This window comes from Motacilla alba, chromosome 2 (genome assembly GCF_015832195.1).
Source record: "Motacilla alba alba isolate MOTALB_02 chromosome 2, Motacilla_alba_V1.0_pri, whole genome shotgun sequence".
Lineage (NCBI taxonomy): Eukaryota > Metazoa > Chordata > Aves > Passeriformes > Motacillidae > Motacilla > Motacilla alba.
In genome coordinates, this window is record NC_052017.1 from 66,358,393 (window position 1) to 66,376,842 (window position 18,450).

Here is an 18,450-nt window from a genome sequence, read left to right on the forward strand (position 1 = left end):
GATAACCAAAGCAGCTTTCACAGCTCAGCTGCCCCAGAAAGGACTCCAATATTTTTTTTCTCCTCAAGTACAGCTTGGGTTTATTCAACAAGAAAGGGCATAAGTAGCAATGTGGGCCCTTCATGCCACACACAGTGGCAGGCAAATACCCTGCAACCCAGCCAGAAATTATCTGAATTGCTGAATAATTGACTTTAAAGCTTGAATTGAAATCTAGGATGGCAGATCACACGCAATTCTGCTGAGGATTCCCCTCTTCTTCTCTCTTGCTTCTTTGTATCCCAGTTAGCCTGAACGCACCCACATGCTCATGGAATTCCTGCTGCAGCAGAGGGCAAGGCAAAACAGTGGAGACCTCTGCTACAGAGGCTCTGACACGGAGTGTGTGGCAGGGAGCAATAAGACAGCAACAAGGTGGATCCCACCAGGACACTGTGGCAGAGCACTGGCCATGTATTCTTCAGCACCAAGCTCTTGTCTGTATGACTTCCTGATGTGATTTTCCCACCTTATCTTTGGGATCCAGAACCGATCTCTAGTAGCTTCCCACAGGCAAGAGGGCATTGGGCAAGAAAATCTGTGACATGGAGACAAACCACGAAACCCACAAAAGACAGCAAGCATCTCCTTCCAGGCCACTATGACCTGGGCTTACTACACAATCCCTTACCTCAGCTGAGGTTCTGTCTGTATGTGCTGAGAGCAAGTTTTGCTGTCCTTACTCCCCAAATAGCAACAGTTGAATCTTCTCTCTGGGTAACTGCTGCCTCTGACTCTGGCAAAAGGCTGCACTTCCAGCAGAAGAAACACATCAGAAAACCACCGTTTGATATCAAAGCCTCTACAGTCTCTTAATAGTCCTTCATATTTTTTGTAGCTTCATACAGTTTTAGAAAATTTTAATTTTAAAATAATAAGTTTATTTAACTGTGATATTTCTCTCCTCTTGATTGCTGAGAGGATCTGTAGTACAAATCCAGGTTTTCTTCCATCTCAAATTGGTACAGTGCAAAGCCAAGAATACATATGTTGCTAGCTGGAAAATAAAGTGCCCTTGATTCCTAACTTTATTTTGGACAGTTCACTCCAAGTTATTAAAAGCCAAATTCAGTAGTGAAAAAATATATATAGCTTCAACTGTTTTGTGTGGGTTTAAAGTACTATTTGCTTTATGAGTAAGAGATTCAATAATGCATATATTTACATAAAAATAGTTTTGACATTTAAGTTAACTTCTTGCCAAGCTGGTGCAAAAATGGAAATGTAAAAAGCATAAGCACAGAAATAAGCCCCGTGCTGTAAGTCTGCTATTTACAGGTAATTTTTTTTCCTTGGCAATAATACCTGAACAGTATGTTTTATAGCACTAGACCTAGCCACTCTGAGTCAATTTAGTGTTTATGGAACGTGCCAGACTGACAGTTTGAGATTTAAATGCTCCATGCCAGCCTGTAGTTGAGCTGGGGTAGAGGTTAGGAGAGTTTCCAGAACCCAGGCCACTGATGGACCCCAGTCGTGTTCTGCAGACATGACAAAATCCATGATGGCACGAGGCCAGTACACAGCAACGCGAACACCCAATTATTCCTCAAGCCCCAGGAGGCTTCTGAAGAGGGTGGCACCAACCTGTGCTGAGCAAGAGCATGGAATGACACACCTACCACAAGTCAAAGCCCCAAAATGGCTATAAAATGTCCAAAACTTTAAAACTGATGCTGTTCAAAACTGCCCTACTCTACTAGCTCTGGGGATGACCATGCAGCAGTCCCTAGACAATGGATTTGATGGACAGAAGAAGTTGGAAACTTTTCTACTACAGTAACCAAGAGTCTTTTTTTTCCCCCCAGAGCAATTAGTCAGCTCAGGGATGTCAAAACATATAACTGGGCCATGAGACAAATTACAGTGTAAGTGCTGCTACTTTGCCAATGACCTAGCAGGCTTGACCCTGAGATTTCTAATGTTCGAAGTCTCACGTTCCTTGTTCAGTATTGCAATACTTCTAAAGACGTTTCAATTAAGATGAAATGGCAGGCAAAGCTACCTGCATGGATCCTTCATATATATAAACAAATAACAACAAAGCCCAGATGACCAAAGGGGTGATATATTTATATAAAAGAGAGAAATATAAAATAAATACACATAAATTCATCAAGCCTCTGGTTGCCGATTCACTCTTTTGCAAAAGTTCATGACAACTGGCTCATCAATACTTAATACTCTGTCCCAGCTGAATGGTTTGTCAGTCAACAGTCAACAGTAATCTTTACATTCTAAGCATCAAAAATAGATGAACAGAAACAATTATTCAGAGCTGAGGATAGTCTTGATCCTTACTGCAGCTTCATGTGTTACATATTTTTTTCTGCTGTGATCTCACTAGCAATGCATCACTGTTTTTAACCACTCTGAGCACTGATTCTACGTTCAGCAGCTGTGTTTGTTTACAGGGCTAGAAATTAGCACAGGACAAATGGACTTCATCCAACTGAAATTTTATTTTGGCATTTTCCACTACACTTCACAATATATTGGTCCTCATAGACCAATTATGTATTTGCCACTGACGCTGGCCAAGGAGAGTGCATAAGCAAAGATGGTGCTCACTAATACTACACAGGGATGCTTTTATTGCTCCAAATGTGGGATCCTTAATTACTTAGCGCAGCCCAGTCACTTGTGGCCAGGGAAGTCCACTACTGTATTGTCCATACTTTTTTTTCACTAGGAACATAAAGAATGTCATCATAATCCATACTGCACTTTGCCAGCTCAGTAAGAGCGATTACATGCAACAATATTTTATATTTAAAGGGACCTGCCTGTGCCCTTCACACTTATAATTGAGCTCCCAAAACCAATTCCAAAAGATGGTAAACCAAATCCAGACAAGTCAGCCCTAACATAATTTTCCATTTGAACATTCATGTGCTTTTTCATGGACATGTATTTCAAAAGAAGCAAAAGAGCAGCCCTTCACCCCTATGTCCTTTACACCTCCTTGACTATTACCTTAGCACAGAGCTGGGGGGTACTTCAGTTTTCCCCATCCTGCTCTAGAATAAACTATTCAAGAGGAGTTACTGAAATCACTGGAACATGGTGGCAAACACACCTGCTGAGTTCTCACACACCTGAAGTGTAATTTTAAATATTCACCCTAGTCATTCAGAATATGTTTGTAGGCAATTCCTATTTGTGTTAGAACTCACACAAGAGACAAACACAAAGTGCATTAAACTGTAGTTTAGAGACATCATGCTGATAAAAATACTCTTGTTCTATCTTAAAAAAATGTATTTTAGAGAAACTACCAAATAGTCTTGCAGGCACCAAACAATTTCTTCGGGCAAATATCCACAGCCAATCTGTCAATTAAACCAATAAGTCCTGATCAACTTTATTTTGGAGAGAATAAAGTTAAAAATACTATGCAAGCTCTTGAAATATGGTATTTTGGGGACTGAAAATGCCAGGAATATTTGCACGGCATTTTATTTCTGAGGAACTGCCTCTCACTATTTTTAAATTTGTTTCATGCAACAAACTCTGATAATTTAAAATAATAGCAATGATGATGTTCTGACATCACAAGATGCATGAAGAACCCTGTCAAAGTAATATATTGCATTCTGCCATGTAATTATGTTATGTTGGAGCAGAGTGTTGGAAAACTTAGTATAATCATTAGCCGAGCACTGAATGTTTTGATTGTCAGACAGGTTGTATATGATGCAAATATATGACTCAGAAATGATTTCACATAAACATTTTGGTAACAGTATTCTGACTCATAACCTCCAACATAGAAAATAACAAGCTGCACAAAACATCTGTGCGCTCTGAGCAGCCCCAGCTTGCAGCAACCTTTACAAGTCTCCCAGCACAGAGAGACCTGAGGTCCTATCCCTGAGGACCTGCAGCTGAGAGACGCTGACACCTACCTTCCCAAAAGGAGTCAAAGAAGGAGCAAAAAGTGTTGTCATTCCCACCAGGGATCCCTGGCAGAGAGCTATGATAGTTTGTGCCATCTGAGAGCCTGCCCAGTGGGCACTGCTTGGTTTCAGTCCACAATTAACAGGGCTAAGATGGGAGGAAAGGTTTGTTGTTATTCCACCCCGAAGCTTCACCACGTCAAGTATGACACAATGCACAGTTCTTCTTCTATTTATTTTTTCATTCATTAGGAGACGGACAGCTTCTTTCACGGCCCCCTTCTGAAGACAAATGTGCAGTCTTGAGTGACAAGGAGGATTTACCGTCTGTTATTTCAGAGGAGGTTTGCCATGTTTATTCTGGAAAGTGCCATGAATTAATGAACTATCTCTTCAAGCCTCAGTGCATCGGAGCTGCCAGCTCTCTGGCTGCCAGAAGCAACAGACTGTTTTGGGACCCCATAAAACTGCTTTTACTGAGACTAGAGATAGCAACAGTATCAGGCAGACCCAATCCCAATAGCTTCTGAAACATAAAGGAGTCATTATACCAACTTCAGCTGTTACACTGCATTTTTATAGAGAGTTTCTCAACAAAACTGCCAGTTAACTCGGAAGAACATCTACTATTAGCTTCCCTGCAGCATTGGCTTTATCAAAAGTCAACCAAACCTTTATTAGGCTCTCCAATAGTTTCAAATTAAACATGTGCTAGCCTGTGACCTCTTTCATCTCTCCTATGTTCAGCTGTTGGCAAGCATGTGTGAAGAGCCATGTCCCTAATGGAGCATGGCTGCAAAAGGCACAGACTGTACAACACTGATGAGCAAGGTCCACAAGCAGGAAAAACTAAAGCCTAAGCCAAGTGAGAACCTGTAGGCTCCAGCTGATTCATGCTGCCATCTGAAAAAAGCCAGGTTTCACCTGGAAGATAAGACCTCTTGTTTCACTGGCTCCATGAGCAACTGGAGGACTGGCCAGGTCAGTTAAACAGGTGAGATTGTAGGACCAAAAGCAAAAATTTCAGGGATCACATCCCTGGTCCAGTCATAACCCCTGAGCCTCAACTTAGTTACTTGGAAAATCAGTATAGAGTGATTTACATTTGCCAGAGCATACTGAGAGAGTTAAATGCTTATGAAGTGTTTTGAGGTTCTGAATAAAAGACTGAGTAGTATCTTGATGTTGTCTAGCAAGTAACGAGCATTACATATCCTGCAGAATGGAACATTTTTGGACAGGACAGCTGCTACAATCATTAAAATGTAAAAACTATCACATGCAAGAGACAAGACACAGACATCTCAAAGAGAAAATCTATTGTAGTACATTAAATAAATGTATTTTCTCTCCAGTTATCTTCCATATCTTAATAAGTCGGAACTTCCTTAAATATGAGAACTCTCTTTTTTTTTTTTTTCAAAGTCTCCCTTCATTTCTCTTCATTCCATTCCCCCTCTGCCTTTTTTCTTTGAGGGTTTAAAAAATTTTAAAAAAAAATTGAAAGAGCAAGCCAAGAGATTCACAATCACCAAAGTCTGCAGAACATACAGTGAATTTTGGCAGGACATGCATGTTTATCCTTTTCATATGTTGTTTAAATTATTTTTATAAACAAGTCATTATCTTGCATAGCCACTGCTTGGTCCCTTTCATGTCAAAGATGTTTGATGTTACAATAATTAAGCAGAAAGGTCTGCATGCTTGAAATGCTGTCTCAGGATGACGGTTTGTGGGCAAGAGAGGCTGCTGCTTTTCTAAAATGAAGCGTTTCTTTGCCAACCTTCATCATTTAAGTTGAGTACCTGGATTCTGTACTTGTGAATCAAATCTTTGTGTAGATATTAAAACATGAATTTCAAACCAGGCTTAAATTTTAGAACTATCCTCCTACTTTTTTTGCATCAAAATTGTGCACACATGTCAAGCCTTGCAGAGAAGCCTCTCCCTGCTCACACACGAGTGTTTTGAAGAACCAAGCCTGGCATCATTATGAAGACTCAGGTACATTAAAAGTGTGTAAGGCCTCTTCCTGCAGAAACATGAATGGGAAGCCAATGGTAAGTGACACAGGAAATGCTACCTCCTTTTTTCCTGCAGAGCATCTGGCAATTAAAGACTGCTGCCTCTACCTCTGCTCATCTGAATTTGGACTGAAAGAGGGAGCTGGTGCTTCTGTGTCATGAGGAATTAAATCTGTGCCCACTTCTTTAATCCCTGATACAGAACACCTTTATCCAGATATTTTAAAGCAGTTTGAAAAATATGGAAGTTAGGCTGCAGCAAGTGTTCATGTTGAAACAACTTTGTATTATTACAGAGTTTACAAAGGCAGAGGCAGACAAGTCTTTTGCATCTTGTATGCATTAGTTACAGTTAAACCTTATTTTCCAACTTATTTGAACAATTTTATTCCCTGTAAAAAGACTGGAATTGACTGCTAAGAGCTTTACTCTTCTGGATTTCTCTCTCAAGTGGTCTGGAAAGCCCAGGAGAGACAAGGATGCAAGGGGGCACATCTGTTTCACACCATAGCTGTTGACCCTTTCCTCCCTCCAACACATCTTGGCTTATGTGTGCAACTATCGGACCCTGCTCATGAGCTCTAATCTTTCTCATTTTTTAAGTGCTCTTTGTTGCCTGCTGTGGAGCCTAACACTTGTGCTTCAATAGACATTATGTCACCCTTTAGCCCTTGTACAAACAGAGTGTCTAATACCTTGACCATACCCACCACGCAAACGCGATGAGGTGAGCGACAAGATAAGAAAGCTACAGCAGTACACTTCAACATAAACATCTCTGCGCATGCTTTAAACGTGGCACATTTTACAGCCTGCACTTGATAAAAGAAACTGTAGATCTCCGTTTTACAAGATTTTGGGTTGAACAAATATGTATTCGTTAGAAGAGTGTTTCAAATAGCCAATTCATACATTTCTCACACTGCAAACAACTATTAACATAAATGGAATAACACATCTTTGGAATACTGTTTGAAAACACTCCCTCATTTACTATCAGGAAATTTGACTCTTCAGAACAAGTGTTAACACTGTCTTGTTTAATTTGTAAAGCTATTCAAGCCATGAAGTACATCTGCACATTCAGTATATTTCCAATACTGTGCTTCTGTTTTCATTTTCAAAATGTTTTTATTTATACACTAATATTTGACCTATGAATGTTCCAAGTTTATATGGAGCCAGCTGTTCTAAATTCTGGTTATACTGAGCATAAGTGCAAAACATCAGGTGATATCATTGGATATTTTTAAGGGGAAAGTTCACAGGAAAGCAGTTATGTATTCTTGTGATTAACACCACATTGGATCAAAACAGTCATGTCTAGCTCTCTGAAAAATACAGCTACTGTTTTAGTTAGCAGAACACTTCGGCTCTGTCTACATTATCCTTTTTTGCCAAAAGTTCCCACTGTTGCTACCACTGATTCAATTCTGTCATTGTGCTATGATGAACACTGCTACGTAAAATAAAAAGAGCTGAAAGCAGCGCTGTCAAAATCTTTGTGCCCTTAACAACAAAACAAAAAAAAACAAACTCATTACATCACCAAAAAAACCCAACCAACCCAAAACGCAAACAAACAAAAAAATCCATTCCAAAACTCTACCCAACACTACAAGACTGTTTCTTAAGTAACTAAAAGTTCAGGAAATGCCAACCCCAATCCACAGCAGTTTTTAGGAATCAAAGTCCATTACGAGGTATTAAACACCCCTGCAATCCCACAGGGACTCAGCTTCTTTAATTAAGCTTTTTTCTCCTGCAACAGTCTTGCAGCAGCTGCAGCCACATCCCCTTCCCAAAGCCCCTGTGTGCAAAGCACCAGGCCACTTAGTGTGCTGCTGCCAGCCACCCCTGCTGCAAGGGCTGCAGCTCTGCAGAAGGCACCACTCCTCATCCTCTACCAGCCATGACTGAAAAAAAGGTGGAAACAAACGACTCACTGAACGTTTTCAGGCATGTCTCCTCACCCTCAGCATATCATGGCTACAGAATCCCAGTCCCAAGTCCTCCCAATTCCCACTTAGAATTCCAGGCAGTTTGGGCTGGGATGGATCCTCAAAAGTCATCCAGATCAATCCCTGCCATGGACAGAAGCATTGTTCAGTAAAACAGGTTGCTCAAAGCCCCATCCAACCTGACTTTGAACAGCTCCAAGAATGGGGCATCCACAGCTCTTCTGGGGAACCTGCTTCAGTGTCTCACTACTGCTGTCTGAAAAACCTGCCTTTGGTCCAACCTAAACCTACCCTGTCTGAGTTGAAAACTGCAGCTCCATCGAACAGGGAATCTAGGTGTGACCCAACACCAGGCTCCAAGAATCAGGTGGGCAGAAGACAGTTTTCCAGTCCTTAACCTCCATCTCCCAGGCTCTGAGGTCTGATAGTTGCTGTAACAAATGGGAATCTCTCATCCATGAGCCATTTTTCCATTTGGGCAATAGTGCTTGCTCTTTGCTTCACACTGCTATATAAATGGTCAAGTGGAAACGTTAAATGATTAGGAGCTGGGCTGAACTTTACAGCATAGCTGTGCATCTGCTGGGACACAGCAGAAACACACAATGGGACTGTTTACGTCCCAAGTAAATCATACCTTCCTCTAACCCCCTACAAGTTAGCAATGAGGCAAGATGACCTAAAGAGAATCATGACTCCATGGCATGGAAAGTCTAAACACCACCTTCCTTCCTCCTAAATCACAAACACCGCTTAGAAGTTTATATTTAAAACTACAAGAGAGAGTGTAACCACTGCAATGCACCGGACTAGACCCAGCAAGGATCCACATCTCCTTGGCAGAGGTACAAGCCTGCAGCAAGCAGTCCCAGCAGGAGCTCAGCACAAGACATCCATGACAGCTGCCCAAGTGATTTTCTGCTAAAGCCATGTTGAGCTGAAAAAAAATTGCCAAAAAAAACCTTTTTATAATAAGTGGTTTAGCTTCAAATTTTTTCTGAGGGAAAGAACTAGGAAGTTCTGCTTTTATTTTTACAAAAAAATTTTAAAAAACCAAAAACCACCAGCCTCACACCTGGGTTTCTAATTCAAAATGCAACTTTTCATTTATTTATAGATAAAAAATTTGGCTTGAAGTAATCAAGACTGGTTTGGCAATACCAGCTTTTTAAATTACAATAAATTGCTGTTGTTATTGTTGTTGCTGGAACAAAAATTTGTGTGAAATGTTGAAGTCTAAGACTGTAAATTTTGAAGCTCTGAAAAGCTTTCACAAGACAGAGAATAATCCTACTAATGTCACACTGTCTGGTTCCAGTAGCTTAGTCCAGATGACAGTCAGACTTGGATAAATTGCTTACATGAACACAACCTCCACTCATTTTAACAGTACAGTTTTTGAAGAGCAGCATTTCCAGGAGTCACACATCTTTCAGGGCTCCAACCAAAGACAGAAGGATGACTATAGTCCCTCAAATTCCAAGTCCAGAGGAGCTGAGGACTTCTGAAAGACCATTTGCCCATTCTTTAACTGTGTTGTCAGGCAGCTCCACACTAACAGGCAGCTTGCAACCAACAGCTACTTCAAGGAGATTACATAAATGAGGATTTCGAGCTGCATCAGTTGATCAGCAAATATAAGGCTGCTCTTTGGCACTTGGGAATCTGTCTTGGCATCAAAGCCCACTATACAAGGCTTGGCAGAAGTCAGCAAACTCATTCCCATCATCAGCTTCGTGATTTCTAGTATTGGCCTGCTCTGGACACACGTGGAGGACACTGCTCACATGCCGAGCAAGTCAGGCTGTACACAGCCAGCTGGCAGCACAGCCAGATCCACAGCATCACACACTCCAGTTATTACCTCTGAGTAGATGTCTTGACCTTTACAACACGTGGCCAAGAGTATAAACAGATGGGATGACAGTATGAATGGTACGGTCCCATCAATCCAATCACACAACATCCCTGAGACATCTTGGTTGCCTAATTTCCTATCTCCCAACAGCAAGCACGGTACTGGGAAAAAGGCAGGTGGGCTGATCAAATCCTTCAGATGAAAAAATTCACCTGCTTTAGAAACACATGTAAGGATGTTGGAGCACTGCTTCCCTCCTGTGAAAAGCTGTGCAGAACAAAGGCATATTGCTTGCACCTAAGGTGCTATGGATTTGTGCGAGATCATTCCTAGAAGGAAATCTGGTAGGTCACCACTGCCAAAAAGATGAAAAGCCTGTTTGTAAGACATCACATGCATAAGGTGCTGCTTTGTAGGCAAGGGGAGAGAAAGAAAGAGAATGTATTTGTACAAGTCTTATATCTACCACCCAGCAACTTCCTTGCACTGAAAGGGAGCACCCTTGCCCCAGCTGACACTTGAAGTCTTGCAGGGAAGATGGGGATTGCCTTGTGTTTGGGGACTCAAAAATAGAAGAGTCTTTCCACCCCAATCCCAATTCAAATAGTGTTGAAGCTTCAGGGCTGACTGCAGGACTGGCTGGCAAAAGGCGAGCTTTCCCTCAACCTTTTGCATGAAGCCCTCCCAAGGGACCTGTGGGTCTTATGATAAAAGGGAAAACTCTCTCTCCAAAAGTAGACATACAGTGAATCAGGGCTGTTAGTCTGCTACAAAAAGCCACAATGCTGAATAACCAGGTACCATACCCCAAAGCACACTTTTTATGATCCTTATCTCTTGCAGGTCTGATGGGTTCAGACTTTTACTGCACGTCTATCAACAGCCCCAGATTTGGGTCACCGCAGAAACTCAGACTGCCACTGAATTCCTTGGGTTTGATTGTAGGAAGTGCATGGCTGTTTATCCTCTCAGTGTGGATGCCACGATAGGAGGACATGGGTGAAGACCATGTTCTGACATAGGATTGCTTCACAGCACCCTTCACGATACACAATAATTCTGGATGCTGTTAAAGCAGCCAAGTCTTTGAGAGCCTTGTTTTCTGCTGCTTCACACAGCATGCACTACTCTGAAGACACCAGCTGGTGAACAGAGGATGCAGCACAGATCCCCTTCACATCAACACTGATGTGCCTGAGAACACTGGGGTCAAGGGATATGTATCTCCATCCCAACCCCAGGCTGTTCTGCCAAGAGAAGATAACCTTATCTCGTGCCATGAGGAAGGTACATTTTCCAGATAGGAAACATTAATAGATGTTATTCCCCCAAAAGTACTGTGTCAAGACATGCCACATATTTATATCAAGGCTGTTCCTACAAGAAGAGCTAATCAGTTTCACAAAGATGCCTGGCCCACAACGCACTCCCCCGCCCCAGCCCCACAATCCTGCTGTACAGCTATTTCCACAGTGCAGGAGTTTGGTACCCTGCTTTGTCAGTGAATCCATGCAGATGTTTCCATCTGTCCTAGCTATCCAGACTTCCTATGTGTGAAATGAAAAGAAACAGGCACTTGTCGGACGCTTCATCCTAATGAAAACACCCAAAACAGACACTTCTAGGATTGTCTTCCCAAAAAAGGGACCAGATTTACCACGGACAGATTATGCTTCCTGTCAAACTATGTTTTGGTATTTAACCTGATAGATTAAATTTATTATTTAAATTATCTGAACTGGTTTATATCTAGTGTGATTTTGCTTGTAATGGGAACAAAAAAATTATTTCTCCTCCCTGATACTGCTGTCCAGATGGAATTTTTTTCATAAAACGAAGTGCTAAGCATCTCCTGGAAACCCTGGACACACTAAGCTCCCCTGTAATCAGCCCCTCTGGGAATCATTGCCCACACCACAATACAGACACCACCAGGTAAGAAAGATAAATCCCAGATTCCCCATTTCAAAGACTGATACTTCTTGTCCTCCCTATAAGACAACAACTCCCTCTGCATGAAGAGCCTCCACACTTCTGTGACCTTCCTGTTTCACTTTAAAAAAACTCAGAATGAAATAGAAGCCATCTCCAAGAACACCATCACCTTTGGAGCTGACACAAGCCCGCAGTGCCTGAATAATCCAGGACCTCACCAAAGTACCTCAGCTTTGCAAGACCTTCGCAAAGAGGACTCATACTCTGCACATATGGAAACATGGCCTTCCCCAGAGAGAAAACACATCTGCTGTGTCCCCACACTGAAGGATGCAGGTTGGTCAGGAAGGGCTGGAGCCCTGCATGTTTAAAATCAGCAGTGACTACAAGCAAGTGGCCCTTTTCAGACTACAGGGCTGGAGAAATTAAAAGCACTTTTATAAGAACATCAACACCTGCAAACTTCCATGACAAAGTAGGACTCCTCTGCACAGCTGACCTAGATGATGGCTTTCTAGCACAATGAGATGCGTCAAATTTTGGTTTGGTTCTGAGCTGCAGCAGAAGCAGCATCAGCACCTGCAGGCAGGTCACCCACACTGACTTGACACCCACACAGCCACATTCACCTGCATACCCAGGTGATACCATACACTCCTCACCCTGAGAGAACAGCAAGGGCCCCTCACATCTCTTTGGTAGTTGCCTCTTCAATAATGGAATGGCAAGTCTTTAAGGTTGAACACAAAGTTCTTCAGAAGTCAGTTTTAACTGAACAGAAGTAACAGCATACATGGCCACATGCCGAAAGCTCCAACTAAAATAATTCTGGCAGTGTCCACTTATAAGCAGATTCCAGCTGTGAGTTTTCAGGGTTGTTTGACATGTACTTCATTGGATTAGTCAGTGTGCTTGAAATTAAGAATTCTTCCCTTTCTGCTGTGATCCCACCATCTTTTGCTGCATTTCTTACTTCATCTAATAAGCTACTTTGACAGATCACAAGCTGGCTTTCTCCCATCAAACCTTTGGTTTCTATATTGGAATACAACCTTAGGCTTCCTCTAGTTTTCCAACCTGAATTACCATTAAATGGAAAAGAAAATGTCAATACACAGGTGAAAGGCCCAAAAAAATCCCTGGTATGTCAAAGCCACAGAAAACAGCCAAACAGCTGTTCAGTCCCAGCCCATCGATTTGTCAACACTCTGGTAACAAAAAATCACATTAAATGACATTATGATTTATGACTCGGGATTTGGAAGTTGATGAGAAATTTCTACAGTTGATTCATGCTTCCTGAGACACATAACTAGCATTTCAATTGCACTATTTCACTACATTACATGAATAATTTTCCTCATTGTTACATAAGTGTCTAAATCCAAATTATCTGAACTGATTTGAATCATGAGTGGAAGGGGTTATTTTCAAAAGAAACACATACTTTTAGATTATACCACCTAATAATACTCTCCTAGTGCTTTACAAACAGCTAATTACCTTCTTAAACACCACATGCTCACACTTATCCCTGAAATCAGCTCTTTAGGGAACTCTGTAGCCCCTTGCAGGCACCCTGTTTCACATCCCTCAAGTACGATGTGACATGGGGGTTGCTTATTGACAGCTACAGTCAGCATCACACTTCTTAAACTCACAGCTCAGCTCCAAGTATAGCTCCTGAAAGTCCCCAAGGCAAAGAACAGGGACAGCAGCTCTGTGTATTCAAAGGACAGAGAGGTTTGGGGAGGCTGGGAGGGAAGAAAAAGAGATGCCCTTTGCATTTAAAACCTGTACAGTATTTCCCAGATCTTGGCTTCTGAGCTGAGACCACAGACCATGCTAGTTTCATTGACAATTTCAGGATGTCTCAATCAAATATAAATACAATCAAATCAAATACATCCGAGCTCTGAGATGGCAACACCACCTAAACATCCCTGAGCTGACTTAAAACAAGGCAGATGAGACCCTGACAGGTACACACTGGCAGTACAAGGAGACAGCAGGGCTCCAGGCTCTTGGAAGGTCTGAGCACCTAAGGCAGCTCAGCTGTACCCTTACGAGTCGTGGCTGCCTTGGCTTCAATGTAGACAAATCCTTCAACAACTATTTGCAGCTCTTCTGACCTACCACGTGATTTCCATCAGGTACAAAAAACTAATCAGCTCTTGTTCTAGATGCACAGAGCACAGCACAAAGCTATTGAACACCTGTACCAGCACTGGAGCTCCAAGAAATTTCCTGCTGCAGTGACATATCCCTGCTCCAAACGAGTAAACACACAACAAATTCGGTTTGGTTTGGTTTTTTTTTTAAACAAGACAAGCTGTTGTCGTTCTGGCACACAGCTCTGGCAGCACAAGTAAAAAGGCAAAGTCTTCAGCTGACCGGCTAAGACACTTGAGCTTCACAGGAATTCCCTAAAAAAAGGAACTGTTATTTGCCAACTGAAATATTTTCGTTCTCCACATTAGGCTGAATCTAATTACACTGTTTCCTTACAATTGCATAGTACTAAGAGCTCCTTTAAGTAAAAAACTTAATGATTTTCCCACTGCAATACCCGCCTCAGAGCCCTTCACATCGCTGACAGAATGATTTGTTTGAAGAGCAGGTTGACGTCTAACAAAACTTAATTTAAGATTTCCACATGACACAGACTTTTTTCGCATTCCCATGCTCAGTCACCGGAATAACCTACACAGAGTAGTACACATATTCACCACCACACTAGCTCTGATCCCTTAAAATAAAAACAAACAAAAAATATTTTAAAAGGAGAAGACGAGGACACCATGAAGTAGTATGGCTGTGCTTTGTTCAAGTCCGAAAGGCATCTCTGCTGCCGGACCTTGCATAGAGTGAGTGCAACCTATACTCTGGCATGACCCCAGCTCTGCTGCCCAAGAAGCAGAGGCGGGTGTGCTTAATTCTGAACTGCAGGCTCTGACCACTACCATCAGAACACGGACTACTAAAAAAAAGTAATTATTCTTTTTTTTTTTTCTTCCTTCCTCTCATTCCTTCCGCCCAAGGTTTTGCATGCCGGGGTATATTCTTTTTTTTTTTTTTTGCTGTTTGCGAGAGGCGTTGCACTTCCCCGAAGTGAGCTGCCCTCCTGGCCGAAACCCGCGCAGTCCAAGGTGGGTCCCAGCCGGCAAAGCCCCGACCCCGTCGCGCCCCACCGGGGAGCGGCCGCCCGTCCCCACTGCCCGGGCCAGGGGTGTCGCGGGACCGACGGACGTACGGGCGAGTGGCTCGGTGGGCTCCGCGCAGCCCAGGACTCCCTCCTTCCCTCACTCACCCAAGTTGACGAAGCTCATGACCATGTCGGCGTCGTTGAGGAAGGCGCTGTCCTGCGGGCTGGGCAGCGGCGGGGCAGGGGTCGGCGGGCGGCCCCCGCTCTCCGCGCCCGCGCTGCCCTCCGCGCCCTCGGCCAGGGAGTGGTAGAGGTCCAGCATGAAGCGCGGTGCCGCCCTCAGCCGTCCCGGCGGCGGGGCCGGCGGCTCCCGCGGCAGCGGCCGGGGGCGGTGGGGCAGCCCCAGCACCGAGAGGATCTCCCGCTGCATCTCCCGCTTCTCGTGCGACTTCAGCCGCCGGTAGAGGAAGCCCGAGCCGGCGGCGGCGGCGGGCGGCGGCGGCTCCCCGCCCTCGGCGGGCAGCGCGGGCTCGGCGGGGCGGCAGGCGCCGCTCAGCAGCGCCCAGCAGCAGCACAGCCAGGCCAGCCGGCGCGGCATGGCGCTCGGCCGGGCGCAGGCGGGCGACGTCCCCGCTCCGCGCTGTCCCCGCGGGCTGCCCGCCGCCCTCCAGCCCTGCCTCCCCGCGGCGGGTTCGGCCCGGGCCGGCGGGGGGCGGCCGGGCCGGGGGGGCTCAGCGCTCGCCCCCGCCGCCGCCGCGCATGGCCGCCCGCGGGGCACCGCGCTGCGGAGCCCCCCGCGCCCGCCGCCGCTCAGGTGCGGCGGGGCCGCCCCCGGCCCGCTGCGGCCGCTCAGGGCGCCATGCCCCTGCCCGGGGGATCCGCGCCGGGCCGCGGGGGCTGCGGACGGGGGGAGAAGGAGCAGGGTGAAGAGCGGCAAACTTTTCTCGCCGCCGGGGAGCGAGCGAGGGAGGGGGAGAGCGAGCGAGCGGCTCCTGCGGCTGCAGCCCCGGTCCCCGCGGGCTGGCCGGAGCGCGGCTGCTGACAGCGAAGGCAAATCAGCAGCGCGCCCGCCTCTCGGCGGGGCGGGCGGCCGCTCCTCCGGGGCGGGGAGCGGGCGCAGGTAGCGCGGCCCCGCGGGGGCGGACGGGCGGGGCGGGGGCGGCCGAGGAGCAGGTTGAGAAGCGCCGGCCCCGTCGGATGTCGCGGGCTCGCTGCGCTGGAGCGGCGCTGCCCCGAACTGCGGCTCCTGCCGCTGGACTCTGCCGGCTTGTTTCTTGTTAAAGGAAGGGTTTCGGCCACCCTTCCTGCCCCCAGCGGGTGTTGGCTATTTGTCCTGAAAATAGGTGGGGTTTTCTAAATCTGAATAAGCGTTGCGGTTTATTTTAGCAGGTTACGACATACTACACAGCATTTTTTTTTTCTGGAGTATCTTGGAGAACTGAATATGAAACTGTGGTACGTGGCTGAGACTACCCAGGTACCCCACGCCAGCCCTGATTGATGGAATACCGGTCTGCATCCTGTGGAGCAGGCTATACTGCCAGAAAAGAACATACCCCCTCTTGCAGTAATGCTGCAGCTCTGATTTCATGACTTTCATCAAAGAGTGAAAAAAAAAGAAAAAAAAAGAAAACCAAAAACAAACACCATCCAACACTTCAATAACAGCAATTTGGTTGAGCAAGAGGCAGCTCTTCCATATCCTGATCTCTGACTTCATGGATCCTCCTCGGACTGGATGTATGAAACCAGTCTAGTCTCACTGAAATCAGTGCAATTGCTCTAGGTTTGAACTGGGATAATTTCGTAGGAGTTGGCCCGAGAATAATATCTGGACCATTTGAAGTCACTGGCAAAATTTCCATCAACTTTATTAGAATCAGAATCTGGCAATAAGCTCATATTCAGCTTCCCAGAGACACAGCTGAGAATATTCAGGACAGAATACAGTATTTTCAGAAGAGGTTACACTGAGCCTTCACATCTCTGAAAGCAAGGTTACAGATGTGTGCTTTAACTGCACCAGTCAAGGAACACTGTAATGCTGGATATTTAAAAACTTGTTTTGATAGGAAAAACGGCATTGATTAGGAGATTGGATCATAGCAGTCATGGGGGTGGGAGGAAGAAGTGCAAGTTGCTTTTGCACCTTTTTTTTTCCCCAGATTGTGAAGACTCTCAAAATTTGAAAATGGGGGTACATGTGACAGCAGCACAGACCCAAGATGTTCCTTTTGGTGTAGTAGATCCCACTACCTTCATGAAAGAGGTCTGTGTTTCCCAGGAAGGACTCAAGAAGGCAATGTCCAGGGAAATTTTTGTACTGCTGGTTCATTTATTCACTTTTCTCAACATAGAGCAATGGGGCTGCTTTTATTAGATGAGACTAGGGCTCACTCCCAGAGAGGTGGTGAGCAACACACCTTTCCTTCTGTAAGGCAGTGTGGGATCCTGCTGGGAAAACCCAGGTTCCCAGGAGTAGAGCTCAGTGCACAAACTCTCTCCTTCGTGAGCTGAGAGGGATGCAGGACATTTTGTAACCCCTTAGGAAGGGCGTCGGGAAGTTGGGAGGAAGTGCACAAGCCCTTAGGTGAGTGAGGGACGTTTCCTAGGCAGGTACTTTTCCTGCAGGTGGTGGAGTAGGACAGCAGCCACTTCCCACAGACATTCACTTCCCAGTCCCTGAGCTTGTTTGGGTGTAGCTCCTGTGGCTGTGTCCAGAGGATCTTTGTAGCCTTGGCTTCCTGTTTTGACAATGAGAGAGGGAAGTGTCCCATTACACAGTTATTGCTGAAGAATTAATCTTTCCATCTGAAATGTTCCCTGCTTCTCTCGAAGACAGGAAGAGATGGTGCACATTTGGCAACAGACAGTGCCAGACTCTGGGAGCAGCTTTTGGGTGTTTCTCCTCCTCTGATTCTCAAACATCTATCAAACCTTTATGATTTTAATCTGAAATAGTGGTTACTGCAATAAACAGCAGCTGTTACAACAGTTAGAAGCATTTGGGCATCTGAGTTTAAAGAAATCTGAGGACGGGGACATACAGCAAACCTTCCAGTAGTTCTCTCTTAAGTTACTTTATTCTGGAGGTAATTCCCTTGTGTAGGTGGGAAGCTAACACCCTCCTTAACAAGTCATTGCACCTTTTTAAGTTTGTGTTCCAACTTTTTTTCCAGAAGTGTTTCCAGAGTTGTATGCTACTTATGCCTGGAAATGCCTCTTGCTTGTGGATGTGAATGCTTTACTGAGGGATTCAGTCAATGCTATCAGACCTAGAAAGCCACAGCATCATTCAGCAATTCGATGAGGCTGAAAAGGACTAGGTCTCCTTCCAGAGGTCACATGCAGTGACTCTCAGATATTCCTGCCATCTGAAAGAGCAAGTTTCCCAAAAGGAATTTAGGACTTCGGACGAGAGCTGCATACGTAATTCTCTGGAGGAGTGCACAGGCTCTGTATTCTGCAACTGCTGCAGGCTGAGACACACACGTTTGAAAGAGTTAAACATATATTTTAGGGCTACCGGCAGGACTTTGGATTTTTCGCGGCCAAAAAGCCTTCGCAGCATACCTGCCGTCCAAAGCTC

The 18,450-nt window shown here is 45.0% G+C and overlaps 1 protein-coding gene across 2 annotated transcripts in view; it reads right to left on the minus strand.

Annotated features, from left to right (window-relative positions):
- Positions 1-16,149, minus strand: part of BMP6 (bone morphogenetic protein 6) — an 88,120-nt gene extending 71,971 nt beyond the window's left edge. The window contains exon 1 of one of the 2 annotated variants that reach the window (XM_038126729.1): positions 15,027-16,149. In XM_038126729.1, coding sequence (XP_037982657.1) covers positions 15,027-15,459 — 433 coding nt within the window. In that variant the 5' untranslated portion in view covers positions 15,460-16,149. The remainder of the gene's footprint in view (positions 1-15,026) is intronic. The other variant, XM_038126728.1, reaches the window with a different exon arrangement.
- Positions 16,150-18,450: the final 2,301 nt, after the last annotated feature.